Source organism: Bathycoccus prasinos (assembly GCF_002220235.1).
Source record: "Bathycoccus prasinos genomic : Chromosome_9".
NCBI lineage: Eukaryota > Viridiplantae > Chlorophyta > Mamiellophyceae > Mamiellales > Bathycoccaceae > Bathycoccus > Bathycoccus prasinos.
The window spans coordinates 540,085-564,265 of NC_024000.1; the positions used below are offsets into that span (position 1 = coordinate 540,085).

Genomic DNA, 24,181 nt, shown 5'->3' on the forward strand with positions numbered 1-24,181 from the left:
TCTCTCTCGACAAAATTTTTTTTTTCTTCTTGCTGCGGTGGAAAAGAAAGACAGACCAGCATCGTCGAAAAGAGGACAAAAGGACCAAAATCAAAAAAGAACCTCCTTTTGTGATGAGTGCAAAAGTCATCCCCTCGTTTGAAATTTTTGCTTTCTTTCTCTCTGTCGTCGTACGCGTTTGAAGCGCACGAAGAGGACGGAGTGACTTTGACGAGCGGACTGTTATAATGCATTTGGAGCGTTTTCCCACACACTTGCATTTCTAGTATTTTAATGCGAGCGTGCTGTTATTCCTCGCACGCGAAGCTGTTTTTGTCGTCGTGCTGCAGGAGTAGTCGTGCGAAGAAGCAAAACGCGAGAATAATAAAAAGCATCGCGCACGCGCGAGTGTTATCATCACACGACAGGAATACGACGACGACGACGATTGCTTTTGGTTCGTTTCCCGGGAGGAGACCAATTCAGAATTATTGCGTAGCACAAAACGACTTCATAAAGACGAAGACGAAGATAAAGAAGCGCAAGTTTGCGACCACCTCTGCCACGAACAACAACAACAACAACACCAACGCTTTGTTTTCTGTCGGAGGTTTTAGTCGATCACCTTTCACGGATCCACCGAAAACGATGAAGGAAAACGCGGAGATTGTTTTGACACGAAAAGAGGACGAGGTGTTTTCGTTGCTCTTGGATGTGGTGAATAACGAGAAGAAAGGAGAAACTGATGATGGTGGGAAAGCGACGACGAATGTGGCGGGTTTGACGTTGCGAGTGGCGGGAGGATGGGTGAGAGATAAATTGCTCGGGTTGGAATCGAACGATATCGACGTCGCTTTAGATAAGTGTTTGGGCGCGGAATTCGCGGCGAAAGTGAACGAGTATTTAACGAGTAAAGGCGAAGAAATCAGCGGCGTCGGCGTGATACAATCGAACCCGGAACAGTCGAAACATCTCGAGACGGCGACGATGAAAGTCCGAGACGTGTGGTTGGATTTTGTGAATTTGCGCTCGGAGTCGTACGCGGACGAGTCGAGAATTCCAACCATGAGTTTTGGAACGCCTTTGGAGGATGCCATGCGACGGGATTTGACGATTAACGCGTTGTATTATAACTTGAACGAGAAGAAAGTGGAAGATTTTACCGGGAAAGGGATCGAGGATTTGAAAATCGGGTTGTGCCGGACGCCGTTGGAGGCGAAGAGGACTTTCGTGGACGATCCGTTGCGGGTTTTGAGAGCGGTGAGGTTTGCGTCCAGGTACGCTTTCACGTTGGCGGAGGATATTGGAGTGGCGGTGGAGGACGAACAAGTCAGAGAAGGGTTGAGAACGAAAGTGAGCAGAGAACGAGTCGGGAAGGAAGTGGCGGGGATGTTGCGAGGACCAAATCCGCACTTGGCGGTGGAGTGGGTGACGAAAATGAAAATGGGCGGCATCGTGATGGATTGCGAGGAGACGTTCTCGATGGAAATGCAAGAGTTTGGCGTGAAAGCAGTCGCAGTCGGGATGCGAGTCGCCATGGCGTTAAAGATGTTTGAAGGGGTCACGGAAGGCGCGGATGGTAGCGAGGAGACCGATCGCAAAGAACGGTTTTATTTAGCCTTGTGGCTGCTAGGATTAAGAGAGAGTAAAGCGTTTACGAAGAAGAAGAAAGAAGTTCCTTTGAGCGAAGTGGTCGTGATGGAATCGTTAAAGTTACGAAACAAGGACGCGGAGAGCGTCGTGCGAACGCACTCGAATATCGACGGGACGAGAGATGTTATTTTTGACAACTTGAAAACGTTCACGAGAACCGAAGCTGGATTGAAAATTCGTTCGATCGGGAAAGATTACGATATAGTTTTTATCGTCGCGGCTGTAGAAGATGCGTTAAAACAACAAAATAGTGGTGATATCGACGAAGGTGCCGTCGCGGAAAGCGTCGCCGAAAAGTGCAAAGAGGCGTTTTCGAGAGTGAGAGACGAGTTTGAACTTGTCGATAGAAAAGATAGCGTTGGTAATCCGTGGGAATTAAAACCCGTTCTAGATGGTAAAGAGGTGATGAAAGCAGTAGGAATGGAGAAACCTGGACCGTTGTTAAAGCAATGGATAGAGAAAACCGTGGAGTGGCAGTTTGAGTTTCCGGGAATGGATAAAGCGCAGTGCGAAGCCAAACTCAAAGATTCCAGTCGAACGTAACATTTAGAATTTTTATGAATTGGAAGTACTGGTACAAGAAATACACGTCAACGCGTGCGCTAAAAACATATCTAACCTAGGTACTATGCAAATCTAATCTGCTACAATGCTATTACCACCAGCTGAAATCTCCGTTCGTTTCTTTTGCCAAAGATGCAAAAGCGCTCACGTCTCCTTTCGTCGTCGATTTGACGAGAACTTTGACGCCTCCTTTCTTTTTTTTCGTTTTCGTTACAACTTCAGACCAAGCGGATGCGAGAACTGATGCCGAAGCGACTGCGACAGCTATAGAAACGGGCGTGACGCGATCAATCGTTCCAAGTTTGGTCTTCCCGCCTTCGTCGAAAACGGCATCGCCTTTCTTGCCGACGCCTTTCTTCGGGAACCTCAGAACGATTCGAGTCGATATCGTCGCGGTATCGTCGTCGCTCGCTTCATTACCAATGAAAATAGAGCGCACCTTTTCGACGTTCGCCCCTCGCCAAATACCCAAATCGATCCACTCGCAGACACCAGCCGCGTACGCACCACGCGTTACTAGTGATTTTAACACAATTGGTGCCCAATTGGCGTTAAAATACAACGACGCGCCGTCGTTGTTTGGTCTCGCCACCGCGCACACTCGAAACCTTTGTTGAAGCACAGAAAGATCAATATTTGCGGCCGATGCGATATCACTCATATCAACGCCGGCTAAATGTCTCGCTCGAACAATCTTCGCATCGCGGCGCGCATCGGAAATATCTTTTTCGCTCGGTGGTGTCGAAGAGAGATTTCTTTCGTCTCCTTCTTTTTTTGGCGGAGGCGCGACTTGATCGTCGGCGTAGACTATTCGTGGATCTACGGCAGCAAGTGCAGCGTACTGCACACCGTCGCCGTTTCCACCGAACCGTTCGATTTGTTTCTTTACGGTTTTAATCTTCTTAAACTTGATTGATGTCCGAAGCGTTTCGTTGATGAGTTTCAGCGCCAATTTACCCGCGACGTCGAATCGCGCGAGATTCGCGATTTCGTCGTTCGGAAAGATCTCTCGCACACGTTTCGGTAGCGCGTTTACGTTACATAAAACTGATGGCAACGCCGCCGACGCACTTTTTTCGTCCCTACGATATAATAAATACGTCGCGTCGTGCACCACCGCCGCTGACTTCCAGGCTTTCGTCATCGATCTCGACCCTCGATTTCTACCGAACCGGTGTAAAGGCAACGCGCGGATGGCCACGTGGTTCTCCATAAACGTCGAGTCTACTCCCAACGCGTTCACGAGCTTCGATGTATTCTCCGCCTCGATTCTCTTCTCCTTTTCCGTCAAACTTTGCTCTTTGTTCGCGGAGGAAATAGAAGTCATGACGAACCTGTGCGTATTGATTGTTTTATCAAATTAAAACGTTTTTAAGAAACGAGTAAGTACAAAGCGCAGCTCGCACGCAACGCGCGAGAGAGAAGAGAGAGAGAAAGAAAGAAAGAAAGAGAGGAGAAAGCACACAATAATCAAACTCATTATTCATGCCTCAGTGCGTACTGTCAGGTAACTAAATCGCGTGTCGCCATCGTGTTCATCTCGGATTGGCTGGGTGCGTGTTTATTCTTCATCGGCATCGAGCGTAAAGCGAGCGAGAGCGAACGAAATATAAAATCGAGACGCAAAATCGAAAGAAGAAGAGAAAAGTGAGCGCACCTCTTCGCCAACCACTCGTGCGTGGCTAACTTCCCGCGCTCTTTTCTCCACGACTCTTTCCTCGTCTCTTTCCTTCGCTTCTCGCGAGGAAGACGCTCCTCCTCGTTTTCGTCCTCGTTTCCTCCTTTTCGTTTCCTCTTCCTCTCGTCTCGTTGCCAAAATTTCCAACTCCTCGGACTGGTGGCTCTCCTCCTGCTCTTCCCGCTCACGGCGGAGCTCCCGAAGAGATCTTCGCCGAGTTTACGTTTCAAAGAATGGCACAGGAGTTTTGTTTCCGAGACGCGCGCGTTGAGGAACTCGCGGACGAGGAGGTACCGAGGCACACCGTTCCGAAATGGAGAACCACCGCTCGGGTGGTGTTCCATTTCCGATTGGATGATTCCACTCTCTTTTCCTTCTCTCGAGACGAGGATTACGACGTCAGACGACCTCCTCTGCGAGCGAAAGCAAAAATCCAATGCACGCAGAAGACGCTCTTTAATTCGACGAACACAAAAGCGTGCATGTGGTAGAGTTTTCGCGCGTGGTCGTGCTTTTCCGCACGTGTTAGTGTGCGAAAACTCTCTCTCTCTCTCTCTCTCTCTCTCTCTCTCTCTGAGGAAAGCCGTCAGTCCTTTTCTCCATAAAAACCCTCTCACAGGACAGCTTTGAAACGACTTTTGTATTCGCTTTGCTTTCGAGAGAGAGAGAGAGAGAGAGAGAGAGAGAAAGGACGAGAGACGAATAGTGCGCGAGTAGTGCGCTTGAGTATTGCAGAGTTCTCTACACAGAGCACACGCATACACGAATCGATTCACAAATCTGAGAACATCATCATCATCATCATCATCATCACCATCGGGCAAGAATCGAATCTCAACGGAGAGAAAAAAGCATCGTCGACATCATGACGAAAGAAGAAGAAGCAACCACTGAAACGGCGAAAGAAGAGAAAACCCCGGAGCAGCTCGAGAGAGAGGCGAAGAAAAAAGCAGCCAAGGCGGAAAAGGATGCGAAATTCGCGGCGAAGCAAGCGGCGAAAGCAGAAAAAGCAGCTGCACAAGCAGCAGCGCAAAAAGCGAAAGCGAACGATGAAGGTGGTGGTCAAGTGAAGAAGGAGAAGAAGAAAGCGGAAGCGAAAGGACCTTCGCCGCAGGATGTGTTGGCGTTGGAAGACGCGCTGAAAACGGAGAGAGGGAAAAAGAAAAACACGACGACGGTTCCGATGGCGACGAGTTATAATCCAGTCGCGGTGGAAGCCGCGTGGTACGACTGGTGGGAGGAGAAGAAGTATTTCGAAGCCGTGAACGGGTCGGAGAAACCAAAGTTTGTGATTGTGATTCCGCCGCCGAACGTCACCGGCGCGTTGCACATCGGGCACGCGTTGACGAACTCGATTCAAGATACGATCGTGAGATGGAGGAGAATGAGCGGGTACGAAGCGTTGTGGGTGCCCGGGACCGATCACGCGGGGATTGCCACGCAAACCGTCGTCGAGAAGAAGTTGATGAGAGAAAACGGAATCACGAGACACGATTTAGGGAGAGAGAAGTTTCTCGAGAAGGTGTTCGAATGGAAAGGCGAGTACGGCGGGAAGATTTTTAACCAGTTGAGGAGGCTCGGCTCGAGTTTAGATTGGACGAGAGAGGCGTTTACGATGGACGAGAAGTTATCGAAGGCGGTAAAAGAGGCGTTCGTGAAGATGCACGAAGACGGGTTGATTTACAGAGATAATCGTTTGGTAAATTGGAGTTGCCAGTTGAAGACGGCGATTTCGGATATCGAGGTGGATTACATCGACGTGGAAGGACCGACTATGTTGCAAGTCCCAGGACACTTGAAGAAAGTTGAGTTTGGGGTGATCACGTCGTTCGCATACAAGATTAAAGACGACCCGAACGACGACGAGTTGGTCGTCGCGACGACGCGTATTGAAACCATGTTGGGCGACGTGGCCGTTGCAGTTCACCCAGATGACGAGAGGTATAAGAAATACCACGGCAAAACGTTAGTTCATCCGTTCGATAGTTTGCGAGAAATTCCAATCATTTGCGACGAAGTCTTGGTCGATATGGAATTCGGTACCGGTTGCGTGAAGATTACTCCGGCGCACGACCCGAACGATTTCCAAACTGGAAAAAGACACGATTTGCAATTCATCAATTGCTTCACGGAAGATGGGATCATCAACGACGTCGGTGGCGAGTTGTTCAAAGGCATGAAACGTTTTGAGTGCAGAGTTGCGATTGAGAAAAAGCTGGAAGAGCTCGGTTTGTACAGAGGTAAAGCGCCGAACCCGATGAGACTCGGTCTCTGTTCGCGATCGAAAGATGTCATCGAACCGATGTTGAAACCGCAATGGTGGGTAAACTGCGCGGATATGGCGAAAGATGCGTGCGACGCGGTCAGAGATGGACGCATGGAGATTATTCCGAAAGAGCAAGAAGCGACGTGGTTTCGGTGGTTGGAAAACATTCGCGATTGGTGCATTTCCAGACAGTTGTGGTGGGGCCACAGAATCCCAGCGTTTTACGTCAACTTTGACGACGATCAAGAAAACAACGGCTTGCCGGGCGGAACGAGCGAAAAAGTCGACCGATGGGTCGTCGGGAGAGACGAAGCCGAGGCGCAAAAGGAAGCCGAGAGGAAGTTTCCGGGAAAAAAATTCACGTTGGCGCAAGACGAGGACGTATTGGACACGTGGTTTTCGTCCGGCTTGTTCCCGTTTTCCGTCTTTGGATGGCCAGACGAGACGCCAGATTTGAGAGATTTCTACCCGACGTCGTTGCTTGAAACCGGGCACGATATTTTGTTCTTTTGGGTGGCAAGAATGGTCATGATGGGCATGAAGTTAACTGGTAAAGTACCGTTCAAGCAAGTTTTCTTACACGCCATGGTGAGAGACGCACACGGACGAAAAATGTCCAAATCGTTAGGGAACGTCATCGATCCAATCAACGTCATCGAAGGTATCTCGCTGGAAGCGCTTCACGAAACCTTGGCTAATGGCAACTTAGAAGAGAAAGAGTTAAAGAAAGCGACGGCTGGGCAGAAACAGGATTACCCGCAAGGTATCCCGGAGTGTGGAACCGACGCGCTTCGATTCGCGTTGATGTCTTACACTGGACAGGGCAATGACGTCAATTTGGACGTTTTGCGTGTGCACGCGTACAGGCATTGGTGCAACAAACTTTGGAACGCAATCAAATTCGCCATGGCGAATTTGGGCGACGCGTACGAACCGGTAGATAACGAGTACACCGAGTTGGACGTTTCAGACTCTTCCAGTCCGATTGCGGCACGATGGATCATCTCGCGTTTGAACAACACGTTATCTATCGTCGACGAATCGATGGAATCGTACAACTTTAACATCGCCACCGATGCTATTTACCAGTTTTGGAAAAATGATTTGTGCGACGTGTTCATTGAAATAATCAAGCCGACGATGGACGGCAACGACGAAGCGGCAAAAAAGAAAACGAGAGACGCGTTGTGGGTCACACTTGAAGCCGGTTTAAAGATGTTGCATCCGTTTATGCCGTTCGTCACGGAAGAGTTGTGGCAACGCTTGCCGAGAAAACAAAACGCGAACACGCCGCAATCGATTATGATTGCTGCGTATCCGAAAGCTCAGGAGAAGTGGGCGAACGAGAAGGTGGAAAAGTCTATGCGAGACGCGATCGATTTTGTTAAATCCTTGCGATCCATGAAAGCCAACTACAACGTTCCGGCGAAAGCTAAACCGAACGCGTACGCGAAATGTTCGGATCAAAACGTCGTCGATGCCATTCGAGAGAATTTTAGCGGCATCCAAGCGTTGGCTTCCGTTGGCGATATTACCATCGACGCAAGCGTTGACGCGCCGGTCGGGTGCGGTGCGGTCGTCATTAACGATCAGTTAACAGTCTACCTCGAGTTGAAAGGCCACGTCGACGCGGAGAAAGAAACGAAATCGGTCGAGAAAAAATTAAAATTAATCTCGGAATTGAACGCAAAGTTAGAGAAAACCATGAGCGAAGATTCGTACGAAGAGAGAGTGCCTGAAAACATCCGCGCGCAAAATAGCGAAAAGTCTGAGTTGCAAAAGCAAGAGATTGCCGCGTTGGAGAAGACGATTGAAGACTTTAAATTACTGTTGACGTTGTAAAGTTAGAGACAAAATAATAGTATTGAACACACACACACACACACACACACATTTTATACACATCTATTTTTACGCCGATGCTGTTTTTACAGGTACGTCTTCCCGACTTCCCCATTCACACCAGGAGCCGTCGTAAACTTCCACGTCGTCTCTGCCAACTTCGTGCATTCCTAACGTTAATATACACGCGGTCACCCCGGTGCCGCACGTCGCCACAATTTTCTTGGATTGATTGTCCAACTCCATCCCAGCCGCTTCGAAGACTCGTTTTAACTGCTCCGCGTCTTTAAACTTCCCTGTCCCTGCATCTAAAACTTCCGGGAACGGAACGTTCTTCGAATTTGGAATAGACCCACACGCCAAACCGGCTCTCGGTTCCGCTGTTGTTCCGTCAAACCGTCCTTTCGGCCTCGCGTCTACGCACTGCTTCGCGCTCGTTTCGCACACGTCTTTCTTCACGCTCTCTATCGTCGCTAATCGGTTCAAATCCAATGTCGCTTCATACTTTGTCGTCACAGAATCTTCTTTTTCGTATGCCTCCACGCACGCTCTCTCGCTCTTCTCCACCTCGTCCATCCCGATTTCGTTCGTATCCATCCCATCCGCGTCCTCCGAGTACAGTTTCTCGTACGCCTTGAAGCCGCCGTTTAACACTCGCACCGAACCGCCGTGGCCAAACACTTTAAACATCCACCATAATCTCGCCGCGCTAAAAATACCGCTCTCCGCTCGATCGTAAATCACAACTGAAGAATCGTTCGTAATACCTAACGCGTCGCACGCCATCGCGAACGCGCGCGCGTTCGGCAACATGTGCGGTAAATTTTTCTCCTTCAAATCGGAGACTTTATCGATGTCAAAAAACTGCGAATGTTTTATCCTCTTCGTTTGAAACTCAGATTTCGGTACGCGTTGGACGAACGGCATGTACCAACTCGCATCGAGGATAACTTGCGAGGAGAGCGTTTGGCGCAACTCTTCCGGTGAAATCAACGCGCTCTTCTTGGATACCATTTTGACGACGACGACGGTGCTTTTTGTTCGTGATGACGATGAAGATGAAGATGATGAAAGACGTCGACGATATCGATCGGCTGCAAAAACAGAGATTGAAGAAGGACAACACGCTGACGACGACGACGCTCGCGATTGAACAACGACGGGGTACGAGGTTTTTTGGTGCGTTCGCGCGGCGGGGAACATGTACTCTCCCAAAACTGAAGACGTTTTTCTTTTGCAGCAGCTTTGCGTTTCTCTCCTTTTTTATTATTCCAAACTATTTCAAACTATTCTTCTACGTAAATGCGCCTACAATCGCGTCGACGGCGACGACGGCTGGCTATCGGTTTTGCTCTTCTTTGGTCCCGTGCTAAACGGTTTCTTCAGACCTGCTTGTTGTTGTTGTTGTTGTTGTTGTTGCTGATGTTGTTTTTGCTGCCGCGGCGGCTGAGCGTTCGAGAACGGGTTCGAAGAAAAGTGAAATCCGTTGCTTCGCGAAGAGTCGTTGTTGCTCGTGGATGATCCCCCGTTGTTCTTCTTCTCCGACGGCGACGACCTGCGGCGCGTGCCACTCTTCGCGTGAGCTCGATTCCACGTCCTCTCGGTGCTTTTAAAGTCGTCTTGTTCTTGTTTGGAAAATTTCGCCTCGGGGGGTGTTTCCGGCCTTCTCCGCGGCGGTTGCTTTCTTCCGAGCGGTTTACCATTTTCCGTCCATCTCTTGAGCAAGAGAACCAAGGTTTTAAATATTTCCTCGTTGAGAACTTTCTCCTCTTCCGTCATGTTTTGCGACTTATCCGGGTGGAACTTTCTTTGCGCTCTTTTGTACCACGTCTCGATGGATGCGCGATCGATACCAATCTCCTCTTTCATCGTCAGCGTCAGAAAGGCGTGTAAATCATTCTTTTCCGCGTGCTCATACGCTCCAGACTCGCGTAAATGCTTCATAGCCTCTTCTCGCCATCGTTCGCGCAGAAGGTTTTGCTCTTCTGATCGTTCGTTCTCTCGCTTCAATTCTTCCATTCTATTTTGCACCCTCGCCTTCTCTTCTCTCGTCTTCTTCTCCTCTCGTTCTCGTTTCGTTTCCTCTCGTCGTCGTTTTTCCGCTTCTTCCTCCTCCATCTTCCGTCGTCTCGCTTCTTCTTGCTTCTTCGTTTTAGAGACCACGCGCGTGTACTCGTTCGAAGGCGACGTGATTTCCTCCTCGCCCTCGTCGCTCTTCGTCTGCGCCCAGGACATGTCCTCCGTCCCGTTCGCGCTCTTCGTGGTTTTGCTCGGCGTCGTCCCCGGAGCAACCGGCGACGTCCTCGTGGACGCCGAACGAGCCGGCCGCGCGGCAGAGGCAGTTGGGGACGAATCCGCCATCTCCACGTCCTCTTTCTCCTCCTTTGTTTCCTTCTTCTTTTTGCTCTCTTCTTCAATCTCTCTCAGCGCTTCTTCCACCCTTCGCTTTACCGCGGTTTCCATTTCCTCGACGAGTTTTTTCTGTTTTTTCTCCAGCTCCGATATTTGTTTCTCTTCTTCCATCCTCGTCGTCCTCGTCGTCGTCGTCGTCGTCGTCCGATGAATTCGACGACGACGTCGAGACCCGTTCGCATCACCGAGCAGGAAAAAAACAATCGCCATCGCACCCATCACCCACGGGTACACACGCAACGGTTCCACCAAGAACTCGAAAATCGCGAAAATCGGGGCAAAACGCATCATCGTCATCATCTCGTCGTCGTCGAGCTAAAACTGCCGCGACATCAATCGCAACGATAGAAGAACACCACCTCGTGGAGAATACGGTATAAAGGAAATCAAATATCAAAACTCTTCTGCGGATATATATGTATTCCTGCAGTGGTTCTTTTCCAAAAAAACATCCGTGTGCAGACAGACAGAGAAAAGACCGGTTCTTTTTTCTTTTTTCATCAAAAAAGTTTTTGTTTTTGTTTCGAGAAGACTGTCAGACTGTCAGACTGTTGAAAAAACGAAAAAAAGGATCATCTGCGCTCGACCTCATCATCACATCAGCGCTCTCGATTGAAGAACAACACACGCCTTCTTTTCCTCCCCTCTTCTCGCATTTCCTCGACGACGACAAATACCTTTGCTGAAAATAACGAACCTTTCTTTGTGGTGCACTCTCTCGTCGTGCGAAGCGTTCTTCCTTTGGTGGTGAATTAGACGCGCTTGGTATATACGCAGAGTGCGGTGGAGATCTCGTTTGAAAACACTTCGTCGTTACGCGGGGGAGATCATCTTTCTTGTTCTTGTTCTTCTTAAATAAGCGAAACGCGTTCCGACGACGATTCAGACGACGCGAAACGGAGACGTGCTATAATAAGAGAGAGAGAGAAAGATCAGAGAGAGAACGTTTACAACCGCGAGAAGAAGAAGAAGAAGAAGAAAGAAAGAAAGAAGAAAATGGGAAACGGACAATCGCTCCCTGGCGAGGGTGGTGGTCAACAACAAGGCAAAAAAGGCGACCAAAAACAAAAGAAAAAGTGGGTCCCCCCGACGCCTCCGGAACGAGTCGGGAAGAAGAAGAAAAAGCGAGGGACCGTTTCTGGAGCGGCTGGTGGGAAACTACCCCCGATCGCGCCGGCGACGAAATGTAAACTCAGAGCGTTGAAATTAGAACGCGTGAAAGATTGGCTGTTGATGGAGGAAGAATTCGTGGCGAGACAAGAGGCGGAAAAAGCGACGCCGAGAGATGAACGGGACGAAGAGGAGCGATCGAAATTGGACGACTTGAGAGGGATGCCACTCTCGGTCGGTACTTTGGAGGAGATCATAGACGATAATCACGGGATTGTGAGTTCGGCGATGGGGCCGGAGTATTACGTGAACATCTTGTCGTTTGTGGATAAAACGCAGTTAGAGCCCGGGTGCGCGGTGCTGTTGCATCACAAACATTCCGCGGTGGTTGGCGTGTTAGCCGACGACGCCGATCCGATGGTTTCGGTCATGAAGGTTGATAAAGCGCCTCAGGAGAGTTACGCCGACGTCGGAGGATTGGAAGATCAAATCATGGAAATTAAAGAGGCGGTGGAGTTACCGCTGACGCACCCGGAGTTGTACGAGGATATCGGGATTAAACCGCCGAAAGGAGTTATTTTATACGGCGAACCCGGGACGGGGAAGACGTTGTTGGCCAAAGCGGTGGCGAATTCAACGAGCGCGAGTTTCTTAAGAGTGGTTGGATCCGAGTTGATTCAAAAGTATTTAGGCGACGGACCAAAGTTAGTGAGAGAATTGTTTCGAGTGGCGGACGATATGTCTCCGTCGATTGTGTTTTTGGACGAAATCGACGCGGTCGGGACGAAAAGGTACGACTCGCAAAGCGGAGGTGAGAAGGAGATTCAGAGAACCATGTTGGAATTGTTGAATCAGTTGGACGGTTTCGACGACCGAGGCGACGTGAAGGTCATCATGGCGACGAATAGAATCGAAAGTTTAGATCCGGCGTTGTTGCGTCCGGGAAGAATCGACCGGAAAATCGAGTTTCCGTTACCGGACGCGAAAACGAAGCGACACATCTTCGGCATCCACACGTCGCGCATGAATTTGAGCGAAGACGTGCAACTGGAAGAATTTGTCATGGCTAAAGACGACTTATCTGGCGCCGACATCAAAGCGTTGTGCACCGAAGCCGGGTTATTAGCGCTGCGAGAGCGAAGGATGCAAATCACGCACCAAGATTTCAAAACGGCTAAAGACAAAGTGCTGTACAAGAAGAAAGAAAACGTGCCGGACGGGATGTTCTTGTAAAAAAGACAAACGAACGAGGAGGAGGAAGAAGAAGACGGAGCAGAGAGAGCGATAGAGATAACTCAAAAGCGCGCGAAACGAATACTAGACACTATAAATATCTGAAATACAAAACGAATAGCCGTCAAAACTAACTTCACATTTGACACCAAAATGACGCAAACAACGACGTACCACCACTCTCGCGGGGGCCATACTAACCAACACCAGGGTGGTGCTACTATCACCCAATCACCGTCGGACTCGGCGGCGACGGTCGAGTTGAAAACGACGCTCCACGAGCTGCGACAAACCCGCGAAGAAATTTCGGACGAAATCAAATCTCTCGGACCGATTCCTCGTCGTAAGAAACAATCATCGTCCGAACGACAACAAGAACGAGGGGGAGAAGAAGAAGAAGAAGCAATGATGACAGCACCAAAGAAACGAACGAGAGAAAACAGAGACTCAGGGGGTTCGTTGAAAGAAGATCCGGAGAGAAAACGTTCGAAACGAATGTTTGGGAACTTAGTCTTGGGAACTTTGCAGAGATCGAAAACGGATTTGCTGAAAACGCGAGATCGCGAGACGCAACGGAAAGATTTACTCCGAGAAGCGGAAACGAAAGCGGTGACGAGAAACGAAGAGATTTATAAAGAATTTAAAGAGAAATACTGGGAAAAACGCGAAGCTTTGATTCAGAAGCAAATAGATTTAGATGTCGACATGAAATATAAGCAGAGAGAGTTGTATCGCTCGATGGCGGCGGATTGCGAGCGGGAAATCGCGAACGGGAAGTTACGGACGGAAGCGTTGCCAAGGGTGTTTTGGAAGCCGAAGAAAGAGACGATTCAGACGCAGTCGATGTTGGCGAGACAACCCGGGAAAGTTGAGGAGTGGTTGAAGACGAAGATGATGGAGGTGGACGACGGATTGGAGAGGATCGCGAAGAGGAAACAAACGTTCGAGGAAGGTAAGGAAATGAGGAGAAGAGGAGATGATGAGTTAGAGGACGAGGAAGAGGTAGTGGCGGAGGAGCTGAAAGATGCCGACGCGGACGACGTAGCCATGGAAGGGTAATTGTAGAATGCACTGATGTAATAATTAAACCAATCTACTTTTACTACACTTAGGAATGAAGCAACTCGATCAAATCGCGGTGAAACGCTCTCAAAGGTTTTGGTCGTTTTTTAAATCCGAGCGCAAACTCGCCGTGCGTGCCGTGATCGTACACCGAAAGCTCGCTGTCTACACCAATTTTAAGCAAAGTCTTGTGCAAATCTTCCGACTCGCGCTTGGGGACGACAATATCGGTATCCGAGGTGAACAAATACGTCTTTGGAAACGATGACTTGGTCACATCGTCGTCGTCGTTGTCTTCGCCGCCGCTATCGCTACTCCTACTCTTGCTGTTGCTACTGCTACTACTGCTACTACTTCTATCTTCTAAAATATGAAACGGCGACATTTCTTTAAATTTCTCCCTACCACCCATCGCTCTTCCCATCGTGCTCAACATCGCTACGCCCCTTTTATCCTCGTACTCGTAATGCGTCTCGATGTTATACACGCCGCACATACCGACGAACGACTTCAATTTCTCCGATTCCTTTTTTTGCGTTTCTTCCTCATCTAACAACAAAGCCATGGCGCATAAATGACTCCCCGCCGAGTGTCCAACCAAATGCGTTCTGCTCGCATCCGCGCCAAACAACTTCGCGTTCATAATCGCGCACTTCAACGCTTTCAATACTTCCTCCGCTTGCGCCTTGGCCGACTTCTCCGGGTACAAGGAATACGAAATAACCGCCGTGACTATGCCTTCTTCGGCTAATCGATGCGCGAGGGGTGCAAACTGCCACCTTTCGCCAGATGCCCACACGCCGCCGTGGACAAATACCGCCATCGGAACTCTCACATTTTCTGCCTCCTCCTCCCGTTCTTCGTACTCGTCGTCGTCGTCGTAATCATCTTTCTTTCCTCGTCGTATCGATCGCGCGGGCGGTAAATACACGTCAAACTTTTGCCTCTCGTCTTCTCCGTATTTGAAATCTTTCTTTACGCTCACTCTCGTCTCTTTAAATTGCATTCTCCGCTCTCCTCTGTCTCTCGAAATCATCTCCGTCGCTTTTGGCGTCAGTTTGTGCACGAGTTTCGCCCGAACGCCGTACGGAATCATCGAGACTATCCCTCTTGCTTCGTCTATAAAGAGTTTGGCGATTTGCGCGGACCGCTTGAACTTCGAGTTCGGGTGCAACGCTAAATCCGCCGGGATCGCTTTGATTGCCTCCGGGAAGGACATTTGGTATACGTGTTTGTACGCGGTAAAGTTTGTGGATAAAAAGTTCTTCTCGTCTAATTTCTTCGTCATTCATGTTTTAAAAATCTATCGTTGTTGTGGTTAAAATTTGTAATACGCAGCGCGAATAATGTAATGTTGTTTCCTCTCTCTCACCCTCTCTTTCCTTCTAAAGTCTCTCTCTCTCTCTCTCTCTCTTTCTGTCTGTATCTGTGTGTCTGTGTCTGTTTCTTCTAATCGCTCGTTTCTGCTACTTCCTTCGCGTCCTTCGCCGCCTTCTTTTCCATGCGTTCAGCCGTCTTCCGTCGCTCTCTTTCCAAAACTTCCGCTTGTAACTCCTTCGCGGCGTTCATTCTCGACAAGACGGATTTGTACAGACCCAAATCGCCGTTGATTTTCTCCAAAGTCACCCCGCTGGCCTCGGAAATCTTCTTCAAATTTTCCGGCGACGTTTGTTTGCTCATCTCCAACGCTCGGAAAAAACCAATCGCGATGAACTTGTCGTACACTAAACTCTTCGATTCAACTTTAGATTTCATGCTGGCAAACATCGGGTTCGCGATGATCCCATCGATGCTCGTTTGTTCCGTCGCAAACGCGGACAATTTTTCCGCGTCCGCTCTCCACTTCTTCGAGTCCTCACCGAGCGCTTCCATAAACGTGCTGAAAATCTTCTCCTTCGCGTTCGGGTCTTCCGTCGGGTACCCCTCGAACAATTGGTCAAACACCGAGACGAATCCTAAACTTCGCATCTCTTCGTGTTGATATTTCGAGCTCGTCACCGTGAAATGCATCCCGACCAGTAGTTCTTGTAAAACTGTCGCCCAAATCGACGGTAAAGGGTACGGGTAGCCTTTGGTAAATTTCGCCTTGGTATCTGCCACAGTCGCTGGATTCGCTGTCGTTTTTGGTGCAAAAAAAACAGAGAAAAAGAGATAAAGAAGAGTTTTGTCAGCGCTTTGATGAGAGTAAAGTGGACGTAGAAAATGTAAACGCAACAAAAAGAGCTTTACGCGCGCGCGAGACAGAGTGAGAACGAGCGCCTCTCCGCCGCAGTCGCGGATGGAGAGCGACAAAATCGATGTCTCGCAAAAGCTTTGCTCTTTACTCCTGATGATGATTGGAAAAAAGATTACACGTCGGACGTCATCCCGAGAGATGGATCACCACGTCACGATAAAAAAAAAATGGAATCGAAGAGAAAAGAACGTACCCATGGCGACGGCGTGGACGACCCCGCCTCTCGAGATCGTCCTCATCAGAGGTGATTTCTTCTGCCTGAGGGTGGTGGTCGTCACAGACGTGGAAACAGGGGAGGAAAAGCGAAGTTGTTGGTGCGTGGCAAACATTAGTATTCGTGTGTTTCTTTTTTTGTGAGGCGGTGTGGACCACAAAAGAACACAGAGAGGAGCTTTTTTTTTCATGCGTGAGAGCTTTGTCAGGCAGGAACAGAGAGCGAGAAAAGCGAGAAAAGGGAGAGAGACCGTAACGTTTCGGGCGAAAAGACGTCTGTGGGTTGTGTGGTTTTTTGTTCTCTCTGACGTCTGAGTATTCGTAGTATTCTTTAAACGCATCTGTGCAAAGCCTCGAATCTAAACGCGAGCCTAGACGACGACGGTCGCGCACTCTTTTCGAGCAGTCTGCGAGCCATCTACTTCTTCTTTCTGTCTATCAAACTCTAAAACACATCATCTAATAGTAATACGCTCTGTTCGTATATCTGTCCGCTACCACGTCTCGTTTGCGCGAAGCGCGGAGTTGCTCCAAGTACTTTTGATTTTGCTTCTCGACTTTCTCTAAGGACGACGTCAACAGCGCGACGTTCGTTTCGGCGACTTTCGCGCGTTCGAGAATTTTCGCTCTTTCGAATTCGAGAAGTTCTAATCGTTTATCGCGAGTATTCGTGGCTTTCTCGCGAAGCGCGACGCGTTTTTCGCGCAAGGCGAGGTCGAGGTGCTTCGCGGAGTCTTTCTCTCGAGCGTTTTCACTCTTTCGAAGCTCTCGTCTGAGGAATAAAATCTCTTCTCTCTCGTCGCTCGTGTTGCAGTTCAGCGTAAGTTTCGTCGAAGACGAAGCGCTCGTCGGCTTCCTCTCGATCGTCCGAGCGTTGGCGTTTCTCTTCGTCTCGCTCAGCGCCTCGCGCAACTCTGCGATAATAATCTCTCTACTTTTCAGCTCCGCGTCGTACTCGGTCAACACGTCAACGCTCTCCGCATCGATTCCTTTCCGTCCTCGATTGCGTCGATCGCTTTCGCTGTTGTAGTCGTAGTCGTAGTCATTGTTTCCTTTTTGTCTTTGTTGTTGTTGTTGTTGTTGTTGTTCGCAGAGCATCTTAACTGTTCGTTTCAACCTTTCGATTTCAAAGTCCTTCCGTTGCTGTTCTCGCACGCGCGCGAGTTTTACCCGCTCGTTTTCCTCCAGGGTCGATACGTCCATCACGTACGACGTTTTTGCTCGCAATTGTTTGTCCTCTTTGTCGTCTTTTCCGACGAGAAAGCGATGATGTTTTTGACCAAAGTCGTCGTTTACGTCTTCGGGAGAGTCAACTCCCGCAGGAGGGGTGTCCTCCTCCTCTTCCTCCTCTTCCTCCTTCGCGCACATTTCGCGATACAACCGCATAAATTGAGCCTCTAATTCATCTCTGGTGTATTTCTTCGGGGACGACGACGTGGAGGGAGGATGCGTGTTCGTCTGGTCCGCGAGAAAACGCGTCATGGTTTGTGTGGAAAATTTCGAAATTAAAACGAAGAAGAAGAAGAGACGGACGGGAAAGGGCGAAGCGTTAAAGCAACCGACTAAATACATACGTGTGATAACAATATCTCTCCCCCTCTCTGTCTCTCCCTTCTTATATTCTTCTATGCGGAGATCTCTTTCCTCTCTGTCTCTCTTTCCGTTCGCGCGTGGTAAAGCGTGCGCGAGCGTAAAACGCTAAAACAAAGCCAAAAAAGAAGACCTCTCTCTCTCTCTCTCTCTCTCTCTCTCTCTGTCACAAATCCACGCCTTGACTAATCAACCACATGTTAAAGTGCGCGTATCCTACCACCATTCCTAAAAGCGCCCCGACGGCGACTTGCACCGGCGTGTGGCCGAGAGAATCTCGCAAAGGTCTGCTATCCGTCAGCGGGTGATCTCGAGGGAGCTCGACGATGAGCTGATTCAAAACCTCCGCTTGGCGGCCCGCGTGGAGACGAACGCCGGTGGCATCGTACATAACCTGTGAGGATGAGCGATTGATTTTAAAAAAGAAACGACGGAGTACTATCAGTCACGAGATACGAACGAAAAACAGAGCAAAGAGAGGGAGATCATCATCCGGCGCTCGGTCTCCCGAGAGAGAGATCCAACGTGGATATCCTCCACCTCCCAAGACACGGACTTCTTTTTCCGACGATATATAAACGCGCACGAAGACCACACGAGAATCACAACGAAACGCTTACCACCAGTGAAAACACCAAACACAACGCAAATATGCTCGAATCTAACGCGTCTTTCAATCCTATCGCCGTGGTCAACCCGACCACTAACGCCGTGTGCGACGAAGGCATGCCTCCACTCCCGACCAGTCGTCCCCAATCGACTTTCCCGTGCGTGTGGTAATGCGTGAACACTTTACAGATTTGCGCGATTGTGAAGGAAAGCATCGCGGCGACTAATGCCGGGGACCCGACTAACGAGGACGCGCCTTTCGCTAAGTTGCCCATTCTTCTTCTTCTCAGTCGTATTACTCTCCGTTCCTCTCTGTTGTTCCTTACACTCGCTCGGTGTGTATAAAGCGCTTTCGAGCGCTTCTGCGTCTTCTCTCGTCGGGTTTTTTATGGTTTAGGGTTTATGAAATTTATAGAAACCCTAAACTCTGAAACGCTTCTTTTTTCAATCCGAATTAAAAAAAACACATTCACATTTGCGTTTTTGTTTTGACTTTTATATAAAGCGTTTCACGCGCGCATCTATCTTTCGAGCGAAGAAGAAGAAGAAAACGACGAAAACAACGATATGGTGGTTGCGAGTACCGGGAGCGGTGGTGGTGTTCCTTCTTTTGACGCGAAGGAAAACGACGAGGAGCAAAACGAGACGAGAGATGAGGGGTTCGAGATGATGGGGAAAAAAGATGAGGAGGCGTCTCATCCTTTCGATTTATCCTCGTACGACCGGTTGGAAATTGAATCGATCGAGAAGACGTTCAATCTGGAGTTGAATTCGATCGACCCGAATGCGATCGACATGGCCGTGAAACGCGCGAAAGAGTTAGCGAACGTGTATTTTAAGAGCGGGGAGTACGAGAAGAGCGCGGAGCAGTACACGACGGCGATTGCGGGAGCGAGGAAAGATAAGACGTTGTGGCGTAATCGAGCGGCGGCACGGTTGCAGATCGGGGAGAGATTGGAAGCGATACACGATTCGGTGAAAGCGGTCGAGTTGGACGAGAAGGACGCCAAGTCCTGGTATCGGTTGGGTACGAGTTTGATGGCGAATCATGAGTATTTGAAAGCCGCGCAAGCGTTGAACACGGCGGCGAAGTTGATGCCGGGGAGTAAAGATATCGAAGAACGTTTGGCGGCGGCAAGAGAGATGTACGAGGAGGAGAGGAAGAGGAAAGAGAAGGAGGAGAAGGCGGTGAGAAGAGATTTAGCGTTGAGATTGAGAAAGGCGAGAAGGGAGGATAGAAATCAAGAGACGATTAACCAGTGGAAGCAAACGTTGGGTGGACCGGATTGGGACGTCGAGGATTACGCGTGGAGGCCAACGTTTTTACCAATCGCGCGGTCGAAGAAAATCGATTACGAGAGGTTCATGGAAGATCCGAGGAAAAGAGGCGTGGTGAATTACGCCATCGGTTTAGCCGAGTTGAGTTCACCGAAAACAGAGATTTGCAAAGGGTTGGTGGATTTCGAGAGGTTTCGCGCGTACGAAAAAGTGATTGGGAGCTGGGCGATATCCGGCGAAGAAGAAACCGCGCAAGAAAAAACAACTGCAATCGTGTTGAGTTCTGGGTGCGGCATTTTACCCGCACTCGTCGCGAACAGCGATGCGATAGAGCGCGTCATCGCCATTGAACGTAACCAGTTCTTGTACAGAAACTTGAAGCAAATAGGAAAGGCGAATAAAAAGCTGTTCGAGAAGGTTTCGCTCGTGGATCAAAAGCTCGAGAGTTGCGAGAAAGTTAAAGTCGACGATGAGAAAGAAGACGAGAAAGGCAACGAACCGGAGGTGAAAGAACTAGTTAAAAGTAGAGACAAAAGTATTGCCGATGATATGAATAGAAATAGCCCGGTCGAGTTGCCATGTCGCGCGAATAAAATCGTGACAGATTTATTCGATTTCACCGCCCTTGGATTAGGTGCGTTATCGGCGATCGATATTTGCGGCCATCGAAAGCTCGTGACGCCAGACGCGACGGTGACACCGTCAAAAGTCACAATTAAAGCGAGACTAATTGAGTTGCGATTAACGACGGTTTCCGGGTTCGATTTATCGGCGATGAACAACTATCGATGGAGTCCGCAGTGCGCAAAAGTGAACTTGTACGAAGAGCCGCACGAAGTGTTGTCCAAACCGTTCGAGTGTTGCGCCGTGGATTTGAACGAGCGATTACAAAGAGCTTTACGAGAGAGCCCCGAAAAAGGAAGCGACGGTACCATCGATTACGACGACGTGTGGGAATTTGAAGCGCTGGAAAACGTTGAGATTATCAAGGACGGCACGTGGAACGCCGTGGCGTTCTGGTTCGAAGGCGAACTCGATGAGGCGACGGTATTTTCGTCTCTGCCACCCAAAGTCGCCTCGACTTTCGACGACGACGACGACGGTAATATTGAAAACACCGTGAACGGCGGCGGCAAAAGAGAAGGAATTCGTAGGAAATCCTATTGCGAGTCCTTCAACGTTGGCGTCCAGTACCTCGACGACGTTCCGGTGAAGAAAGGCGATATCACGCAAGTCGCCATCAAACGTGACTCGACGCAAATCTACTTCGAATCTTCGCCACCGCAAACGCGCGCACGTCACGCACACATCCCTTCTTGGCACTTCGACATGCTCAACGATTCTGGTCGAAACGACGCGTACGAGAAAGCGATAAAACGCGCCGTCGAGCGCAAGAAGCGCGAGAAAGGCTCTTGCGAGGTGCTCGACGCCGGGGCGGGCAGTGGGATCTTATCCATGTTTGCCGCGCGCGCGGGTGCTGACTACGTGCACGCCTGCGAACAGAACGGTCACATGTGCGACGTCGGAGAAGAAACCGTGTGCATAAACGGATATGGATTGAAAATTATGTTTCACAACAAAGACGTCCGACGTTTGTTTACGAAAGAATCCGAAGGTTTAATCAAGCACGGTTTGAAACCAGACGGGAACTGTCCAGAGATGGATAAGAAGTCAGACGTTCTCGTGTTTGAAGTTTTCGATTCAGGTTTAATCGGCGAAGGCGCCTTCCACATCGTCGGCATGGCGAGGCACCGATTGTTGAAACCAGACGCCACGCTCGTCCCTCGCGCGGCGAAAATGTTCGCGGCGCCAATCGAGTACAGGTTTCAAAACTACCAAACGCTCGACGGTAAACACACTATCGATTTAACGAACGCAAACAGGTGGAGATATCGAGACGATTACGAGGGCGTCAATTTGGAGAAGCTTCCGAAATCGGCGTGGAGAGCGCTCGCGAAACCGAAACCGTTTTTCAACTTTGACTTTTACGCGTGGGAAGAAAATATGCAGCCGAAAGAAGAGCCGATGTCTTTCGAAATAACCGAAGAAGGGACGTTCAACGCCATCGCGTTTTGGTTCGACTTAGAACTGGACGAGGAAACTACGCTGACGACGAACCCGTTCGCCGAACACGGCGAGAAAGGCGCCACGTGGCAACAAGCGGTGCAATACGTCGAGGAGTTGACGTTGAAACCGGGCGACTCTTTGAAAGTCGTCGCCGCTCACGACACGTACGGCATCAGCTTTCGAGTGGACGACTCCAAGTTGGAGTTTGACAGAGGTCAACGACGCACAAAGTGTCCACTCTACGATGGCACGTGGCAAGCGCATCACATCGAGTTCAAACGCGTCACGGACTCTTTAGCGCGAACCATCACGCAGTCGCCCGTCGCCTTCAGAGAAACGTGCGAAACTGCCGTCGCGTGCGGCAGCCGCCCGGGAGATTTAAAGTTCGAAGCGTGGGCAGGCGCAGATTTCTGCACCAAGTTTATGGCTTAGTATTCGTTCGTTTTGTTTCGTGTTAATTTTAAAGGCTACTTACAATCTGTGTTATATATAATATAATATTTGCTAATGAACTCTTCTCTCTCTCTCTCATCCGTCTCGCGTCGTCGAGAGGTTTTACGCCAAGGTCATGTTGTACTTCTCCGCAAACCTCTTCGTCTCCGCATCCTTCGCCTCCGGGCTCAATTTGCTCATTCTCGCCTCTTTCCATTTCGGGATGAATAACTTCTTCGGTCCAGTCGGTGCTCTCTTATCCTTTCTCGTCGGTTCTTCGCCCGCGTTCGCCGCTAACCACTCGGCTCTCGCCTCGTCCGCTTGTTGGTACGCCAAAGACATCAAGTCTAACCCGGCGTCTTTCGCCATCTTTTCCAGACCTACTTTGTTTAAAGTTTTAATCGCTTTGGTGGAAATGCGCAAGCGAATGTATCGCTTTTGTTCCGGCCAGTATACGCGTTTGTACTGTAAGAAGAGTTGAAAGGAAGATAAAAAGAGAAGTTTCAAGAGGTGAGCTTTTGAGGTAAATTCCGGCTGAGAAAACCCGAACGAGGGTGGATAAAAGAAAGAAGAATTATGGCATCGTTGCGGAAAACAAACGCGCAACCCAACTGGCGACATCAAACGACTTCTGACACGTACCTGTAAATTCGCCTGTTGCAATTTCTTGTTGCGAATGTGCGAAAACGACACCGTGTACCCGTTATTCGCTCGTTTCCCGGTGAGCATACATTTTCGCCCCGATTTCCCGTGCAACGCGAATGTGTTCGTGTCGATTGAAGAAGAAGTCGTCGTCGACGCTTTGACCGAGCACGACTTTCTGAACTGGTTGGATAAGTGCTTCGTTTGGGAGACGAGGGACGTTGTCGCCTGTAAGGAGGATTGGACGGACATTTTTACGTTCGCGAGAAGAGGAGTAGTAGTTATTGTTTATCGCGCGCGCGCTTTATGTGTGTGACGCTTACTAAAAAACCTCAAGAACTGTCGTTTTTCTCTTTTTTTTCATCAAAAATCGAGAGAATTCGTCCGTCTTTTCATCGTCACAAGAACAAGAACAAGAACAAGAACACGCCCCGTTCAGAGAACGAGACGAAAAGAGAGAGAGAGAATAAGAGTGTGATTTTAACGATTCGCCACAGTTTGCCCTTTTGCAATACATAAATACGAGAAGAGCAGAAGAACAACCGAGAGAGAGAGAGAGAGAGAGAGAGAGAGTGTAAAAGTAGATTTTAGGGAGAATAAAGAAAATGGATTCGCAGAAACAAGACGGGATTCAAAAGCTTTTACAGGCGGAGCAAGAGGCGAACGCGATCGTGACCGCGGCGAGACAAGGTAGGTTTTCGTTCTTCTCGAACGCGTCTTTTTTAAACACTTTTCTCGCGTCGTTTGATTTTTCCCTCGACTGCTGGATGTTCCTCCAAAAAGGATAAAAACACCACGAACTTCTCTCTCTCTCTTCTTCCCTTTGAACAAACAAACAAACAGAAAAAACGGCGAGAATTAAACAAGCCAAAGACGAAGCGGAAGCGGAAATCCAATCGTACAGAAACCAGCGAGAGCAACAGTACCAACACATGCTTGCGCAAGCCACGGGAGGGTCCGACGAGTTGGCGAAAGAGTTGGAGACGAAAGCGAAACGAGCCGAGGCGAATATGCGAGCGACGATAGAAAAGAACGGGGCGAACGTCACGGGGATGTTGGTGAAGCACGTGACGAGCGTGCAATTGTAAGAGGAGATTAGATAGAGAGAAACACGTTTTATATTTTATAGTACTTAAAGTTCTTTTTGGTATAAAAACTGAATGTCGTTTTCGTCTACGCGCAGTCTTCTCTCGCACGCTCGCACTACTCGCGACGCGACATTCGCTTCTCATATTCATTTTTTCCTCGTATTTTAAAGTTAATCAATAAAAAATGATTCGATTCTTCTCCTTCTTCTTCTTTATTGCGACAGGGA

The 24,181-nt window shown here is 49.3% G+C and overlaps 16 protein-coding genes across 16 annotated transcripts; 6 read left to right on the forward strand and 10 right to left on the reverse strand.

Moving 5' to 3' along the window:
* Positions 1–273: 273 nt before the first annotated feature.
* Positions 274–2,175, forward strand: Bathy09g02970 (tRNA nucleotidyltransferase; the record flags this gene model as incomplete). The annotated part of the gene is made up of 1 exon (XM_007511018.1): positions 274–2,175. The coding sequence occupies one exon, from the start codon at positions 274–276 to the stop codon at positions 2,173–2,175; it is 1,902 nt and encodes a 633-aa protein (XP_007511080.1).
* A 112-nt stretch (positions 2,176–2,287) lies between these two features.
* Positions 2,288–3,523, reverse strand: Bathy09g02980 (unknown protein; the record flags this gene model as incomplete). The annotated part of the gene is made up of 1 exon (XM_007511264.1): positions 2,288–3,523. One exon carries the CDS (start codon positions 3,521–3,523, stop codon positions 2,288–2,290), a length of 1,236 nt encoding a protein of 411 aa, XP_007511326.1.
* Positions 3,524–3,699: 176 nt separating this feature from the next.
* Bathy09g02990 (unknown protein) lies at positions 3,700–4,218 on the reverse strand (the record flags this gene model as incomplete). Its single annotated transcript, XM_007511120.1, has 1 exon — positions 3,700–4,218. One exon carries the CDS (start codon positions 4,216–4,218, stop codon positions 3,700–3,702), a length of 519 nt encoding a protein of 172 aa, XP_007511182.1.
* Positions 4,219–4,739: 521 nt separating this feature from the next.
* Positions 4,740–7,982, forward strand: Bathy09g03000 (valyl-tRNA synthetase; the record flags this gene model as incomplete). The annotated part of the gene is made up of 1 exon (XM_007511051.1): positions 4,740–7,982. One exon carries the CDS (start codon positions 4,740–4,742, stop codon positions 7,980–7,982), a length of 3,243 nt encoding a protein of 1,080 aa, XP_007511113.1.
* A 69-nt stretch (positions 7,983–8,051) lies between these two features.
* Bathy09g03010 (3-mercaptopyruvate sulfurtransferase) lies at positions 8,052–8,996 on the reverse strand (the record flags this gene model as incomplete). Its single annotated transcript, XM_007511195.1, has 1 exon — positions 8,052–8,996. The coding sequence occupies one exon, from the start codon at positions 8,994–8,996 to the stop codon at positions 8,052–8,054; it is 945 nt and encodes a 314-aa protein (XP_007511257.1).
* A 294-nt stretch (positions 8,997–9,290) lies between these two features.
* Positions 9,291–10,604, reverse strand: Bathy09g03020 (unknown protein; the record flags this gene model as incomplete). Its single annotated transcript, XM_007511186.1, has 1 exon — positions 9,291–10,604. The coding sequence occupies one exon, from the start codon at positions 10,602–10,604 to the stop codon at positions 9,291–9,293; it is 1,314 nt and encodes a 437-aa protein (XP_007511248.1).
* A 786-nt stretch (positions 10,605–11,390) lies between these two features.
* Positions 11,391–12,737, forward strand: Bathy09g03030 (26S protease regulatory subunit 4; the record flags this gene model as incomplete). Its single annotated transcript, XM_007510804.1, has 1 exon — positions 11,391–12,737. One exon carries the CDS (start codon positions 11,391–11,393, stop codon positions 12,735–12,737), a length of 1,347 nt encoding a protein of 448 aa, XP_007510866.1.
* Positions 12,738–12,890: 153 nt separating this feature from the next.
* On the forward strand, positions 12,891–13,743 carry Bathy09g03040 (predicted protein; the record flags this gene model as incomplete). The annotated part of the gene is made up of 2 exons (XM_007511199.1): positions 12,891–13,678; positions 13,740–13,743. The coding sequence occupies 2 exons, from the start codon at positions 12,891–12,893 to the stop codon at positions 13,741–13,743; spliced, it is 792 nt and encodes a 263-aa protein (XP_007511261.1).
* A 102-nt stretch (positions 13,744–13,845) lies between these two features.
* On the reverse strand, positions 13,846–15,087 carry Bathy09g03050 (carboxylesterase family protein; the record flags this gene model as incomplete). Its single annotated transcript, XM_007510862.1, has 1 exon — positions 13,846–15,087. The coding sequence occupies one exon, from the start codon at positions 15,085–15,087 to the stop codon at positions 13,846–13,848; it is 1,242 nt and encodes a 413-aa protein (XP_007510924.1).
* A 161-nt stretch (positions 15,088–15,248) lies between these two features.
* On the reverse strand, positions 15,249–16,232 carry Bathy09g03060 (Thf1-like protein; the record flags this gene model as incomplete). Its single annotated transcript, XM_007511091.1, has 2 exons — positions 15,249–15,913; positions 16,229–16,232. 2 exons carry the CDS (start codon positions 16,230–16,232, stop codon positions 15,249–15,251), a joined length of 669 nt encoding a protein of 222 aa, XP_007511153.1.
* Positions 16,233–16,707: 475 nt separating this feature from the next.
* On the reverse strand, positions 16,708–17,730 carry Bathy09g03070 (unknown protein; the record flags this gene model as incomplete). The annotated part of the gene is made up of 1 exon (XM_007511102.1): positions 16,708–17,730. One exon carries the CDS (start codon positions 17,728–17,730, stop codon positions 16,708–16,710), a length of 1,023 nt encoding a protein of 340 aa, XP_007511164.1.
* A 274-nt stretch (positions 17,731–18,004) lies between these two features.
* Positions 18,005–18,229, reverse strand: Bathy09g03080 (predicted protein; the record flags this gene model as incomplete). The annotated part of the gene is made up of 1 exon (XM_007511064.1): positions 18,005–18,229. One exon carries the CDS (start codon positions 18,227–18,229, stop codon positions 18,005–18,007), a length of 225 nt encoding a protein of 74 aa, XP_007511126.1.
* A 211-nt stretch (positions 18,230–18,440) lies between these two features.
* Bathy09g03090 (predicted protein) lies at positions 18,441–18,722 on the reverse strand (the record flags this gene model as incomplete). Its single annotated transcript, XM_007510948.1, has 1 exon — positions 18,441–18,722. The coding sequence occupies one exon, from the start codon at positions 18,720–18,722 to the stop codon at positions 18,441–18,443; it is 282 nt and encodes a 93-aa protein (XP_007511010.1).
* A 292-nt stretch (positions 18,723–19,014) lies between these two features.
* On the forward strand, positions 19,015–22,224 carry Bathy09g03100 (protein arginine methyltransferase; the record flags this gene model as incomplete). The annotated part of the gene is made up of 1 exon (XM_007511219.1): positions 19,015–22,224. The coding sequence occupies one exon, from the start codon at positions 19,015–19,017 to the stop codon at positions 22,222–22,224; it is 3,210 nt and encodes a 1,069-aa protein (XP_007511281.1).
* A 123-nt stretch (positions 22,225–22,347) lies between these two features.
* Bathy09g03110 (50S ribosomal protein L28) lies at positions 22,348–23,118 on the reverse strand (the record flags this gene model as incomplete). The annotated part of the gene is made up of 1 exon (XM_007510952.1): positions 22,348–23,118. The coding sequence occupies one exon, from the start codon at positions 23,116–23,118 to the stop codon at positions 22,348–22,350; it is 771 nt and encodes a 256-aa protein (XP_007511014.1).
* A 353-nt stretch (positions 23,119–23,471) lies between these two features.
* On the forward strand, positions 23,472–23,954 carry Bathy09g03120 (the record flags this gene model as incomplete). Its single annotated transcript, XM_007511096.1, has 2 exons — positions 23,472–23,556; positions 23,710–23,954. 2 exons carry the CDS (start codon positions 23,472–23,474, stop codon positions 23,952–23,954), a joined length of 330 nt encoding a protein of 109 aa, XP_007511158.1.
* Positions 23,955–24,181: the final 227 nt, after the last annotated feature.